Raw genomic sequence first — 15846 nt, 5'->3', positions numbered from 1 at the left:
GTTTTGATATAAACCACACACATCAGCAGATAAAGTATCAGAGGCTCTTAAAATGCAATCAGGGCATGTTGGAAAACAGACTGGCAGTCTCTCAAGCCCTTCACAACTCATTTAGAGAGAGGAGACAGGAGACATAAGGGACGCAGATGGGCACTAAGGATTCTGGGAGAGGCTTTTAAAGGCGTCTCCTCGGAACAAGAGGCTGGGATCTGAATGGACATTTCAACCTATTTAACTGTACTCTGGGGTTAGAGGAATTTACAAGAACTACTTTTAATAGAGTTACAATGAACAAAAATATGAACACAACATTTAAAGTGTTGGTCCCATGTTTCAAGAGCTGAAATACTCCAAGAAATGTTCCATACGCGCAAAAAGATTCATCTCAAATGTTGTCGTTCTACAATCTCCTCTCTCCCTCAGTGACATGAATAAGGCTATTTCATATTTTTTCAAGTGTAGAGGTCAGAACCCATCAGTATAGATAAGAAAGGAGGGAATAAAAGAGATAAGTGGCAAATGTGTGTTGACTATCGGTGCATATTAAGAGGACATAAATACCAAAACTGACCCAGGTTTAATTAAATCTGTGAAAAAAAATCAGATAGCACTGGCTAACATAATGGACATCAAGGGAAGAAAAAAAATACTGGCGAGGGAAAAGAAATTGGCTCTTGTGAAGGAGCGGCCAAATACTACTACGTAACAAATAAATGGTTTAACTGACTGTAAGGCAATGGGAAGAGTTGAGATGAGCTGAGATGTTATTAGGCGAGAGGGTGGGAGAGAGAGATAGAGAAGACGACACAGTAATTAGAGTAACAGCAGTAAACTTGTGCTGCTGGTCTACAGCGCCTCAGAATCCATCTCTGCCTCCATATACAAGTACATTTCAGTGATCTATTTTATTTTCTGTGTGTTTTGTTACTCCCTCCCCTTTGTCCTATCTACTGCCCTTGATAAGCACAAAACTGACATTCTCCTCCAGAGAGTGCCTGAATCTCTTGTACATTCAGTTCATTGAACAGTTGGAATGCATGCCAAGTAGCTAGCGGCAGTATACATGTTTTTCTCATTCACCCATTACGAAATGAGCCCCAGCTAATTTCCTCCTATCAGATCCTGAGTGCAGCGGATATTATGCAGAGGGATGAGAAATATAGATTACCTGTGGTCTCGAAGAGAGGCTTGAAGCTACAAGAAAAGCAGAAACAACTTTGTGAGAAAAAACACAATATTGACCCTCTCCCTGCACCAACACTGCTCCTACACACACACACGTGCGAGTAAACTAAATAAACTCAGAAGAAACGCCCTCTCACTGTCAACTGCGTTTATTTTCAGCAAACTTAAATATTTGTATGAACATAGCAAGATTCAACAACTGAGACATGAACGGAACAAGTTCCACAGACATGTGAATAACAGAAATTGAATAACGTGTCCACCAGCTGCATTAAGTATTGCAGTGCATCTCTTCCCCATGGACTGCACCAGATTTGCCAGTTCTTGCTGTGAGCTGTTACCCCACTCTTCCACCAAGGCACCTGAAAGTTCCTGGACATTTCTGTGGGGGGGGGGGTGCTCAATGGGATCCGGGCTCTTCGCTGGCTATGGCAGAACACTGCCATTCCTGTCTTGCAGGAAATCACGCACAGAACGAGCAGTATAGCTGGTGGCATTGTCATGCTGGAGGGTCATGTCAGGATGAGCCTGCAGGAAGGGTACCACATGAGGAAGGAGGATGTTTTCCTTGAAACGCACTGCATTGAGATTGCCTGCAATGACAACAAGCTCAGTCCGATGATGCTGTGACACACTGCCCCAGACCATGACGGACCATCCACCTCCAAATCCTGCTCCAGAGTACAGGCCTCGGTCTAACGCTCATTCCTGAGAACAAAACACAACTTTTCTGAGAAGAGCACTTTTTGCCAGTCCTGTCTGGTCCAGCGATGGTGTGTTTGTGCCCATAGGCAACGTTGTTGCCAGGTGAGGACCTGCCTTTACAACAGGCCTACAAGCCCTCAGTCCAGCCTCTCTCAGCCTATTGCGGACAGTCTGAACACTGATGAAGGGATTGTGCGTTCCTGGTGTAACTCGGGTAGTTGTTGTTGCCATCCTGTACCTGTCCCGCAGGTGTGATGTTCGGATCCTGTGCAGGTCTTGCTACATGTGGTCTGCCACTGTGAGCATGATCAGCTGTCCGCAATTGCAATTTATTGCCCTGGCCACATCTGCAGTCCTCATGCCTCCTTGCAGCATGCCCAAGGCACATTCACGCAAATGAGCATCTTTCTTTTGGTGTTGTTTAGAGTCAGCAGAAAGGCATCATTAGTGTCCTAAGTTTTCATAACTGTGATCTTATTTGCCTACCGTCTGTAAGCTGTTAGTGTCCTAACAACTGTTCCACAGGTGCATGTTCATTAATTGTTTATGTTTTTTTGTTTTTTTTACCAGGTAAGTTGACTGAGAACATGTTCTCATTTGCAGCCACAACCTGGGGAATAGTTACAGGGGAGAGGAGGGGGATTAATGAGCCAATTGTAAACTGCAGATTATTAGGTGACCATGATGGTTTGAGGGCCAAATTGGGGAATTTAGCCAGGACACCGGGGTTAACACCCCTACTCTTACGATATAAGTGCCATGGGATCTTTAATGACCTCAGAGAGTCAGGACATCCGTTTAACGTCCCATCCGAAAGACAGCACCCTACACAGAGCAGTGGGATATTTTTTAGACCAGAGGAAAGAGTGCCTCCTACTGGCCCTCCAACACCACTTCCAGCAGCATCTGGTCTCCCATCCAGGAACTGACCAGGACCAACCCTGCTTAGCTTCAGAAGCAAGTCAGCAGTGGTATGCAGGGTGGTATGCTGCTGGCTCATGGTTCATTGAACAAGCATGGGAAAAAGTGTTTAAACCCTTTACAATGAAGATCCGTGAAGTTATTTGGATTTTTAAGAATTGTCTTTGAAAGACAGGGTCCTTGTAAAAAAGGGACGTTTCCTTTTTTGCTGAGTTTATTATCTATTAGTGTTGTTGAGATCATTGTTGAAATCTTTGAGTCATTGCACCTGCCAAGTGAGCAGTAAAACCAATATTGATACCCATACAGGACCCTGTTGATTACTTTTAACAAAACTCCTCTTGCCCAGGAAAAGGTAAGAGCAGAGGGAGGTAAACAGAGAAAAGACGAGAGGGAGGTAGAGTTAGAGGATTTACGACTGCACTCAGGATAAGTGGTGATGATCTGTTCCAAGATGTCTGCCTTGTCAGAGCTTCTGTTGTGTGAGTGGTACAACAGCTCATCTGAAACACACACATACAGTTTAACACACCGTGTGTGTGTGTATGTGTGTGTCGAACCGACCTGTGTTTTCGGTGGGGGCCCTTCGCTCTTGCATGCTGGGGGACGACACTCCATTCACCCTGGAGTCCATCTCCGGCTGAGAGAGGAAAAACGATGAATAGTAAAGAGGGCAAGGGAGGAGGGGGAAAAAACAAGAGGAGGGTTTGAGGATCAAGTAAGACGAGAAGAGGCTAACAGAAGAATCGAGAGAAAAACAGGAACAAAGTCAGAAAGAAAAGTAAAGAACAGGGAGGGAGAGAGACAAGGACAAGCATCATTACTAAAACATGGAGTCCTCACTCTTCATTATTTATAGTGGCATACTTCACTGTAGAGGCATCAAACAAAATATTGCTCTGCATAGAAATCATCAGTCACATACAAGGAAATACCACACAGTGTGACATGATGGGGCTGGGATCAAATATGTCATCACGTGTAGTAATATTGACATGTGTCTATTGCCCTGTCCCAATTTGTGTCAAACACCGTCACTCCCTGTCTTTGAGTTCCGCTAAATATCTAATGGTTTGGGTTCTTGTTAGTTTAATTCGATGACTTTTAGTCATGAAAAAGTCTAATTATTTCATGGGGAACTGGCTTAGAAACTTCTGTGAATCCATGTTGTGTACTTGGCAAAGGCATTTCAGTTACCATGAAAAAGAAAGAGAGACATAATACCAAGAAAATGGATAAACAAAGTTAATACTGTAAGACAGCATACTCAACATGTTTTTAAGGATCTTCAAGCAAACTTGACAGTTCATCAATGCAGTAAAAGCATGAATGTATGAACACGCACGAACACAGAACAGGGCACCTGATATCCACTGACATTTACTATCTAGTCCAATATGCCCCTTAGCTTTCCAGAGACAATCAAATTAGCCTGCCTGCCTATGCTATCCCATCCCTCGCTCCTCTCCTCTCTCCCCGTCTGTACAATCTCTGGCTCGTCTCCTAACTCCTATTCAGTCCCCAGCGGTATTAAAGGTTAACGTGATGGAAACCTCTCCAGAGCATTCACACAATGTCTATAGGGTTCACTGAAATTTGCACTGACTACACAGAGCTCTCTAATAAAACCTGAACATGGAGTACAAAATATCATATTTTTTGTTTAGCGTTTATTGCAATTTATTCGGATTTAGAGGCCTACATTGGTATTTTGGGTAATTTCCTACAGACAAAATCATGGATACATTTTTATGTCTCTGTGTGCAATTTGAAGGAAGTTGAAGGTAGCATATCATTAGCCCAGCTTCTCCTCTTCTTACTACTCCTAAACTGGGTGGTTTGTCATTTAAGGTCTTACAAAGCTATACATAGCTATCAATATTTTAAACACCAGTTAACTGTACTTCCTCATTTACGGACTACTTTGTGTTCTGCCTGCGCTCTCTTCCTGCAAGGCTTGCTGGGGTTTTGTAAACAAAACTCCCAGGAGACAGCCAGCTGTTGCGTACTGTAGCAGCTAAAGTAGCTAGCTTTCTTCGTATTGGCAAATCATCATAACATTTGATAAATCATGTCGGACTTTGAGATCTTTTTTTTATACAGAGCCATATTTATTTGACGCTGAGCAACACAGAATGAGGCTGAATCAACAGAGCCTGTAGCCGAGCTACCAGGAGCAGTGGCAAATACCAGGTCTGAGGGGGAGTGGTGGTGCAACCCATGGCAACCAACGATGAGTGTTTGTGCTGCACAGAGTGGGACTTGTTATGCCATAGATTGGGGGGCTTGATATCTGCAGAAAAGATAGCAGCACAACCAGAGATTGTGTAACAAACCTCGAAGACTTTTCTGCGCTCATCAATCCTGGAGTTGAAAATAAAACTGGAAGAAGCAGCTCATACCTGCTGGACTGAATGGACACCTGTCTATCAAGTAAGTGACATTATTCTTGCTTGTCCCAGCACAAAATAACAAAATATAAAGAAGATAATCTATTGGTAACCTTTGCTTTATAATTGCACTCAATTCACAATTAACTTATATTTGTTCATAGTCAATACAGGCTGGTTGCATATCGACTGGTGTTGGAGTGGGCACTGAAGGGAGAGAGACTGGGACAAGGGAAAGGAAGAGTCTTGCCTTAATGTGGAGTTTTTGCAATTCCGCGCAAATATCCCTCACCGACAGGAGTCTAAATGGGATTCAAGGAGGCTGAGGATGTAATGGGTCTGTTGTAATTATACTCTCATGATTCAGCTTCACAGCCAGACATTGCTTGACCAATTTTATCAAATCAACCTATTTTGTTACTATCTACTATAAGTGATTCATTACAGTATGCCACATGAGATAGTGTTGTATATGAAATACAGTATAGCAGTCAGATCAATGTATCAGTAACATGTTAATACTAAAGATACATTGGTAAAAGCCGAGAAATCATAGTGTAGACCAGGGATGGGCAACTGGCAGCCCACATGGTATGGATGTGGGTACTCAGACCCTGTGAGGCACTGCAGCCCCTCGTGAGGAATTCAGATCTTCTTTGGCCCCCACCCCTATCAAAGTCATTCTGTTAGACAGTAGCCTGTGGAATGGCAGACCAATCAGGACTCATTTCTCACCAGCCCCACCATTGTCTTAGCCAATCAAGTGTAGCCAGGAAGAATCCTCCATAATTATTATGACTTATTCATATTTACAGATCACCTATGAGTTTGTTATTAAGGTTCAAGAAGGCATTTCTGCAACCAAAATATTAATACATTTTCAAATGTTTCCTGTCAATTAGTAACATTTATCTTATGCCTCACTTCAGAGATCCATACACATTTGGTTAGCCATAAACTGACAATGATGAGCTAAAAAGATTAATAAACATTTATTCTGTAAGGGGTGCGTACTGTTGGCAGAGAAGTCAGGCGCAGGAGAGCAAAAACTGTGTTACAACGGCTCAGTTTAATAATTAAAATCACCGTAAACAGAACAATAAATACAATGGGTACAAAACCCGTCGCACACCAGAAATAACGTGCACAAGCACTTACAATAAACAATTCTGAACAGGGACATGGGGGGGGAACAGAGGGTTAAATACACAACATGTAATGATGGAATTGAAACCAGGTGTGTGGGAAGACGAGACAGAACAAATGGAAAATGAAAAATGGATCAATGACGGCTAGAAAACCAGACGATTCCGACCGCCGAACAAGGAGAGGAATCAACTTCGGCGGAAGCCGTGACATATTCTGTGAATGTCAGAGAACTACAGAAGGCACATTTCTTTAATAAATCTCATTTGAACGACTTATCTTTTGAATGATTTATAATCTCGTTCAAACAACGTAGTACAGTTTAAAAAAAAAATAGAATGTTCATTGTGGCTGAGTCAGGATCTGGATATCTGAGGACTCTGTGTATGCATGGATGTGTCTATGCTTGGATGTTCGTGTTTGTGTAAGATACCGGGCTGTGGTGTGTTTGTGTGCATGAGTGTGAGTATGTGTTTGTGAGTGTGTGTCTTGCAAGGTTTAAATGAGCCCCTAATCCCCTAAAAATCAGCCAAATCACCTTTTCTCCCCCAGGCTGAGATTACTTAATACTTTGCCTCTCAGCTTTCAGCTCCAGGGCCCTGGGTCAAAACCTACCTGCCTGCCGTTTATCTGCTCTGATTGACTCTGTTTGGTTGGAGAGATTTAATTTAATTTATTTAAATCATCCTAATTTACTGAGCATCAGGCGAGGCATTCACAGAGGAAAGAAGGATAGGTTACTGGAAAGGGAGGGATTAGGAGGCTGGTTGCAATATGATCAGGTTCTAACTTTATAGGAATGAGTTATAAAACAAACAAGGACACTTTCTAGGCTAAGAAGGATGTTTTGTTGTTGTTGCATGATCAGTGCAATAGAAGTAATGCCACAGCTGGAACATGCATGTTTGTCACTCTATGTGTGTTATCAACACACAAATTGCACTAACAAGCTGTCTGAGTTGGTGTGTGTTCGTATACTGTATGTGTCCCTCTATGTGTTCCCCACCTGGTGCAGTAGCTGTCTGAGCCGGTGGAGCTGGGACTCTAGCTGTTTGTTGTGCTCCTCCAGTATGTGCATGCGGGCCTCCAGACGGCCCTTGTGCTGCCGGAGCAGTTTGGCCTCAGCCAGCAGGTCAGCATCATCAGGACCCCTGGGGTGAGATGACCCCTCAGGGTCCCAGAGCCCCACAGAACCAGGCCCCCGCTGACCCCCATGCTGCTCCTTCAGCTGCTCATACTCCCTCTGCAGGGTCCTTGGGGAGACACACAGAGATAGGAAGATGCAGGAGTCCGACACACTGCACATGCAGACGCACACACACATGCAGACACACAAGCACACACAGTCACTACACAATCGTGCCCACACATACTGTATGATGAGCCCAATAGTACTACTAGAATCTCCCTTTACCCCTTCTCTGTCTCAGTGAAATCTTATCTGAATCCACTGTACAAAGAGGTCCTGGCCCTGTTTTTATCTGTGTGTATAGAGCCGTAGGCTCCAGACTGACTGTATTATTAATTTAGCTGGCGTTTATAGCCTGGCTCATAGAGCAGACTGAGCAGAGCTAAATCACAGACACAGCCACTGCCTCAGACAGAGAGAAAAACACAGCAGCTTCAAATACAATAGAATGCAGTCATCGCTGACCTTACACTACCCCAATTCACTATTCAAAGAGGGGGAGAGAGAGAGAGAGAGCTGACTGAGACACCCTGAGGTAACAGTGTGTATGTGTGTGTGTAAAAGTTTTTCTAGGGTAAAGAGAGAGCGAGAAGAGATGAGGAACTATGAGGAGAAGACACTGGGCATCACTTTTGGTAAGACAACCTATCCCTTACCACTGCTCGTCCTCCAGACGCTGGATGATTCGCTCCAGCTCTCCCCGCTCCTCTCTCTCCACGGCCTGTAGGATCTGGGCAGGGCTCTGGGGCTGGCTGCAGGGAGACACCTCCCCCCCTAGGTTCTGGCAGTACTGCAGGATCATAGCATGCTCATCATCCCTATGGGAGAGAGAAGAGAAACTAATCAATACTAATTAACTGCATGACTTTTACGGGTTATGTCTTGACTTTTGATTTGAAATGTGTCTATGTCCTGACCTCCTTTTTAATATGTCTTATGTATGTATGTATACTGTCTGTTGCATATAATGTTTTCATGTTTATATATTCACCTGGACGGGAACTGCACATGTAAATGAGCTGTTAGCTAAATCTGGTACAACACATCACTTCTCACATCTGAGACTTATGTTTTGATGTACATTGTCGTTGCTCAAATAAACGTAATAAATAAATACAGTGCTTATTGTCATTCTACAAGAGTTTCATTATATTAGATGGATTGTGTGACAGTGTGCTCCACCTCGAACTAAGTTTACGTTCAAAGAGTTTATCTAAATAGTCTTTGGTAGTTCCACAACATGGGCTCAGTGGTTTTGACTTTAGCTTTGGCTAGCTGTTGTAGGACTGTACTGTATGGCTGGGAGCTAGATCCTCTCTGCAACACAGATCTGACAATCTCCACCATCAGATAAACGCATGAGAGCGATAGAAAGGAGGGAGAGCGAAGGGGAGTAGGAGAAAGGAGACAGACATGGAGAAAGAGTGCTTTCCTACACAACAGCAAGAGGAACTACCCCTCCCTACCTTCAGGCTATGCTCAAACCCAACTCCAACTCAGCCCCTCTCAGCTACTTTACCTTAAAATGTAGTTTGTATGTGATATGTGGTTGTCCCCACCTAGCAATCTTAAGATCAACGCACTACCTGTAAATCGCTCTGGATAAGAGCGTCTGCTCAATTACTAAAATGTAAAAATGTAAAGAGAAGGAAGGATGGGTTCACGTTTTTCTGTGTCATATTTGAATGATCTGAGATGCGGTAGCAGGTCTTCCTAAACCACAGCTATCACCTTCACTCAACCCCCCCCCCCACACACACACACATGCCCAGGGATTAAACCACAACAAACCATCACACATGCATGGAGGGGTAGGATGATTCAGCCACCTGTCCATTACCACAGGAAGTGCCATCCATGGCCAAAGCCACACTGACAGCCAGAGAGACTGTTTCCATTTGGCCAACTTGAAAGCAGTGTTTTTAATTGAAACTAGACGCCATGTTGGCTCTCCCAGGACACATTCGATCCATCCCTTCACAATTTCTATTGCCAGTCCAATTCTCATTCTTTGGCTTGGCTGGCTAGTTACAGTGCTTTCAGAAAGTATTCATACCCCTGGACTTATTCCAAAATGTGTTGTGTTACAGCCTGAATTGTTGTTGTTTTTCACCCATCTACACACAATAACCCACATTGAAAACTTATTTTTTAGACATTTCTGCAACTGAATTGAAAATGAAATACAGAAATACTGTATCTCATGTATATAAGCATTCACACCCCTGAGTCAATACTTTGTAACCGCTGTGAGTCTTTCTGGATGAGGCTGGGTTTTCCACACCTGGATTGTGTAATATTTGGCCATTATTCTTTAAAGTATTCAAGCTCTATCAAATTGGTTATTGAATATTGCTAGACAACCATTTTCAGGTCTTGCTATAGATTTTCAAGTAGATTTAAGTCAAAATTGTAAACCTGCCACTCAGGAACATTCATGGTCTTCTTGGTAAGCAACTCCAGTGTAGATTTGGTCTTGTGTTTTAGGTTATAGTCCTGCTGAAAGGTGAATTCATCTCCCAGTGTCTTATAGAAAGCACATAACCAGGCTTTCCTCTAGGATTGTGCCTGTGCTTAGCTCTATAGCATTCCTTTTAATCCTAAAAAACTCCTAGTCCTTGCCGATGACAATCATACCCATAACATGATGCAAACACCACTAGGTTTGAAAATATGGAGATTGTTCCTCACTTTCTATTCGGGACAAAAATGTAATTGCTTTGCCACATTTCTTGCAGTATTATATTAGTACCTTGCTAAGCACTATTATTGTCCATGCAACTTATTATATGACTTGTTAAGGACATTTTTAATCCTGAACTTAATTAGGCTTGCAATAACTAAGGGGTTAAACACTAATTAACTCAAAACATTTCGGCTTATAATTTTTATAAAAAAATGTAATAATAATCTAAAAACATAATTCAACTTCGATATTATGGGATATTATTGTGTGTAGGCCAGTGACCCCAAAAAATCTAAATTTAATCAATTTTAAAATCAGGCTGTAACAAAACATGTAACACAAAACATCTGTAATGACTGTTATTGTCAGTCTATGGCAAGGTCAGGGCCATGGCTGGCGCATGTACCGCTAACTGTGTTGTTAGCATGGCTAGGCTAAGCAAACACCATCTGGCTAACACAGCGCCAAACTCCTAATGTACAGCACCCAGGAGCCACATTTCAGAACCCAGACACAGCATTCCATAAAGTCCCAAGTAGTCAGGTACTCATTAACATTACATTCATATTCAGAGGGTTTAGTAAATGAAAGATTTTGTGGATAAAGAATGCTTTGCTTCACAGGTAATTTCAGTTCTATTGTGTTCAAAAGAAGGTAGACTCCTAATGGATTCATGGCCAAATATGGCTAAATGGCACTGATGACAGGATAGAATATTGCAAGGTTAAACAAGGTGGGTAGGGAACTTGTTTGTCTATCCTTTATTAATGACCAAAATTGTCCCAAACAATTGGCATAAATAAAAATAAATATATGTCAGTTTTACTTTAGGACCAAAATGCTGACCGTGGCACCATGCAGGTTGCAAAATAGTGGGGAAGAGATTTTCGATGTGTCGATTCCGTGGCACATAACATCTTCCATCCAAGATGGCGTAACAGTGCAGATGTGTTTGTTATTGTCACGTGTAAATTGATTTTTCCCCCATTTGTTTTGAAATATGTACAATCTCTTTTTTCATTTCTAAATTAAATATACCTTCCGGCAACCCACCTCACCCAATGTGATACGGATCTGCTATTTTTAGACCTTACAGATAGAACCTCTATCATAGCTAGCCATCAGATGCTAACCAGCTAATTAGCTACTAGCTATTTAGTCGTTGTTAGCCACTGCTAGCAGGCCTTTACCTTTAGCTGAGCCACTTTTAGCCTGGATAATACCCGCCAGTCTGCACAGCACGAAATCAACCCTGAGCATACCGGACTGCTTTTCTCCACTACATCATCAGATTCCTGCCGTAAGCTCTAGACCATTACTCCATATCATCGCAGCTAGCTAGCTGCTACTGAGTGGCCAGCCCTGAAGCTCCCGGCCTGCTCAGTGGACCCTATGATCACTTGGCTACACAGCTGATGCCTGGTTGTTCTTTAAAAGTAATTTCCTCACCATCTTAAAAAGCATGCCCCTTTAAAAACACTCGGCTACACAGTACAGGATGCCTGGTTGTTCTTTAAAAGTAATTTCCTCACCATCTTAAAAATCATTCCCTTGGTTCAGAACAGATATTGCCCTTGGTTCACTCCAGACCTGACTGCCCTCGACCAGCACAAAAACATCCTGTGGTGTACTGCACTAGCATCGAATAGTCCCTGTAATATGCAACTTTTCAGGGAGGGCAGGAACCAATACACACAGGCAATTAGGAAAGCAATGGCTTTGTCAAACAGAAATTTGCATCCTGCAGCTCTAACTCTAAAAAGTTCTGGGACACCGTAAAGTCCATGGAGAATAAGAGCACCTCCTCCCAGCTGCCCACTGTACTGAGGCTAGGAAACACTGTCACCACCGATAAAACCACAATAATCGAGAATTTCGACAAGCATTTCTCTACGGCTGGTCATGCTTTACTCCTGGCTACCCCAACCTCAGCCAACAGCTCAGCAACCCCACAGCTACTTGCCCAAGTCTCCGCAGCTTCTCCTTCAGCCAAATCCAGATTGCAGATCTTCTGAAAGAGCTGCAAAACCTGGATCCGTACAAATCAGCTGGGCTAGACAATCTGGACTCTCTTTCTAAAATTATCCCCTGCAATTGTTGCAACCCCTATTACAAGTTTGTTTACTCTCTCTTTTGTATCATCCGACATTCCTAAAGATTGAAAAGCTGCCACGGTCATCTTCAAAAGGGGGTGTCCCTCTAGACCCATACTGTTTACAAACCTACAGTATATTCATCCTGCTCTGCCTTTCCAAAGTCTTCGAAAGCGAAGTTACCAAACATTTCACTGACCATTTCAAATCCCACTGTGTAATTTGACTTCCGAGCTGGTCATGGGTGCATCTCAGCCACACTCAAGGTACTAAACGTTATCATAACCACCATCGATAAAAGACAGTACATTGCAGCTGTTTTCATCGACCAGGGATTTCGAATCTGTCAATCACCGTATTCTTATCAGCAGAATCAACAGCCTTGGTTTCTCAAATGACTGCCTTGCCAGGTTCACCAACTACTTCTCAGATAGAGTTCAGTGTGTCAAATCGGAGGGTCTGTTAACCGGACCGCTGACAGTCTCTATGGGGGTACCACAGGGTACAATTCTCGGGCCGACTCTTTTCTCTGAATATATCAATGAAGTCGCTCTTGTTGCGGATGATTCCTTGATCCACCTCATCGCAGACAACACCATTCTATATACATCTGGCCCTTCTTTGGACACTGTGTTAACTTCTTGGTGACGGGGGGGGCAGTATTGAGTAGCTTGGATGAATAAGGTGCCCAGAGTAAACTGCCTGCTACTCTGTCCCAGATGCTAATATATGCATATTATTAGTAGTATTGGATAGACAACACTCTGAAGTTTCTAAAACTGTTTGAATGATGTCTGTGAGTATAACAGAACTCATATCTCAGGTGAAAACCTCAGACAAATCCAACCAGGAAGTGGGAAATCTGAGGATGTGATGTGTCTATGGGGCCATATTGCACTTCCCAAGGCTTCCAGCAGATATCAACAGTCTTTAGAAAGTTGTTTGAGGATTCTATTGTGGAAGGGTGTCGAATAAGAGCTGTTTCAACAAGTGGACTAGGCTGAGGCCAATCAGTTGTTTACTGCGAGGGCACGCCGTTCCTTCTTTTTCCTCTGTAATGAATACGCTATTGTCCAGTTGGAATATTATTGAAGATGTATTATGAAAAGACCCTAAGGATGATTGTAAACATCATTTGACATGTTTCTACAAACTGTAATGGAACTCTTTTGACTTTTTGTCCGAATTTTCCGTCTGCTTTCACCGTAATGCCTTTTTGAAATCTGACACTGCGGCTCCAATACCTTGACTTTGTTGTCCTTAAGCCATTTTACCACAACTTTGGAAGTATGCTTGGGGTCATTGTCCATTTGAAAGACCCATTTGCGACCAAGCTGTAACTTCCTGACCGATGCCTTGAGATGTTCCTTCAATAGCCACATAATATTCCTACCTCATGATAGCATCTATTTTGTGAAGTGCACAAGTCCCTCCCGCAGCAAAGTACCCCCACAACATGATGCTGCCACCCCAGTGCTTCCAAGACCAGCGTAATCACTGTAAAGCATTTGCACACGTTTCAAGTGTTTGCAGGAGTAAAAAGACTAGATGTACAAGTTGTGGAAAAGTGACCTGCTGCAATTGTGGCAGGAAACATGAAGCCACGTCTTTGAAGCCACTGTATAGCGATACGATGGCTGAGTGGTCCCATGGTGTTTGTACTTGCGTACTATTGTCTGTACAGATGTACGTGGTAACTTCAGGCGTTTGGAAATGGTCCAAAGGATGAACCAGACTTGTGGAGGTCTACAATGTTTTTTCTGAGGTCTTGGCTGATTTATTTTGGATTTTCCCATGATGTCAAGCAAAGAGGCACTGAGGTTTGAAGGTAGGCCTTGAATTACACCCAAAGGTGCACTTCCAATTGACTCAAGTCATGTCAATTCGCCTATCAGAAGCTTCTAAGCCAAGACATACATTTCTGGAATTTTCGGGAATTTTTTTTTCTGGATTTTTTTCCAAGGCACAGTCAACTTAGTGTTTGTAAACTTCTGACCCACTGGAATTGCGATACAGTTAAATAATCTGTCTGTAAATAATTACTTTGTCATGCACAAAGTAGATGTCCTAACCGACTTGCCAAAATTATAGATTGTTGACAAGAAACTTGAGTGGTTGAAAAACAAGTTTTAATGACTCCAACCTAAGTGTATGTAATCTTCCGACTTCAGCTGTATATTGGTTATACAACCATCTAATTTCTGCAGATTTTTCTATGAAGAGACAATCATTAGATCACTTATTTTTATATTGGCCCTATGTAACTTGGTTCTGGTCACAGATTCAGGAATTAATCTAAAACGAATCCTACAAATAGCACGGTTGGGAGATTTGGAAGACCACAGTCAATCAGCCAACAATATAGTAAGACTTTCAGTAAAAAATACTTATCTTTAACTTAAAATCTGCAGATACGATGTGATTGGACAGGTTCAGAATGTATGTGCAACATAACAGCAGAGTTATTATATGGCACATGAAAGTCATGAGAGGGCGGTTTATGGAAATAGGTGTAGATGGACTGAGAGTAGATGAGGAGTGGGCCTAAAAGTTAATGTGCTATATATTAGTTATGACTGAAAACACAATGTATAATGTAATGTCTAGATATGTTTTTCAAAATGTCAAATTACTTTAATCTTGCTATGTAACTACTGTATTAATTATTGCTGTAATTAAAAAAAAATATATATATATGTAACATGTGTGTAAAATGTACATGTGGTGGTGGTGGTGGTGGTTGGGCCCCCAAAAAATGTATTAATAAATAAAGTTAAAAAATAAAGTTAAACAAGAGCCAAGAAATGTTACCGTAGCCATACATGTATTCAGGTTCTCCATGATATACAGTACTAGATGAAGTGAGTCGAACTTGTCAGTCAGTGCAATCAATGACTGTCTGCCTCAAGGCTAAGGGCTGTGATGCTGTGTAGGAATGGAATGAGCTATGATGGTATAAATGTACTATGAAGCTATGAAGGTATGAAATTCTATTCTTCCCCTTTCTGTACGGTGTGATTGATGCTTCCATTAGTGCTTACTCCACTGCATAGTAGAGCTTCACATGTGAGCGTACGCACCCATGCACCCATGAACGCACACAGACACACTCTCTCACACACACACACACAAGCCTGACATACTCGACTCTCACCTCAAAGACAGTCAGCTATCAATCTTCTTTCAGTTATAGAATGAGTGCCATGCCTGAAATCACTGAGCCATAGACAATGACATAAGAGCTAGGCGGAGAATGGAGCTAAATCTCTCCAGGACATGTTTACAAGCAACACATCTAGCCATAATATACAGTTGAGGTCGGAGGTTTACATACACCTTAGCCAAATACATTTAAACTCAGATGTTCACAATTCCTGACATTTCATCCTAGTAAAAATTCCCTGTCTCAGGTAAGTTAGGATCACCGCTTTATTTTAAGAATGTGAAATAGGAATAATAGTAGAGTGATTTATTTCAGCTTTTATTTCTTTCATCACATTCCCAGTTGGTCAAACGTGTTCATACACTCAG

The 15846-nt window shown here is 42.3% G+C and overlaps 1 protein-coding gene across 1 annotated transcript in view; it reads right to left on the bottom strand.

The window, feature by feature from the left end:
- The window catches only part of LOC123991024 (utrophin-like), a 172398-nt gene that overhangs the window by 861 nt on the left and 155691 nt on the right, over positions 1-15846 (bottom strand). Inside the window, 4 exon segments of the mRNA XM_046292145.1 lie at positions 1169-1194; positions 3376-3451; positions 7354-7600; positions 8193-8354. Of these exon segments, the coding sequence (XP_046148101.1) occupies positions 1169-1194; positions 3376-3451; positions 7354-7600; positions 8193-8354 (511 nt within the window).

Source organism: Oncorhynchus gorbuscha, linkage group LG12, assembly GCF_021184085.1.
Source record: "Oncorhynchus gorbuscha isolate QuinsamMale2020 ecotype Even-year linkage group LG12, OgorEven_v1.0, whole genome shotgun sequence".
NCBI classification, from domain to species: Eukaryota; Metazoa; Chordata; class Actinopteri; order Salmoniformes; family Salmonidae; genus Oncorhynchus; species Oncorhynchus gorbuscha.
Note: the sequence above shows the minus strand (reverse complement) of the source record. Positions and strands in the feature narration are given on the sequence as shown.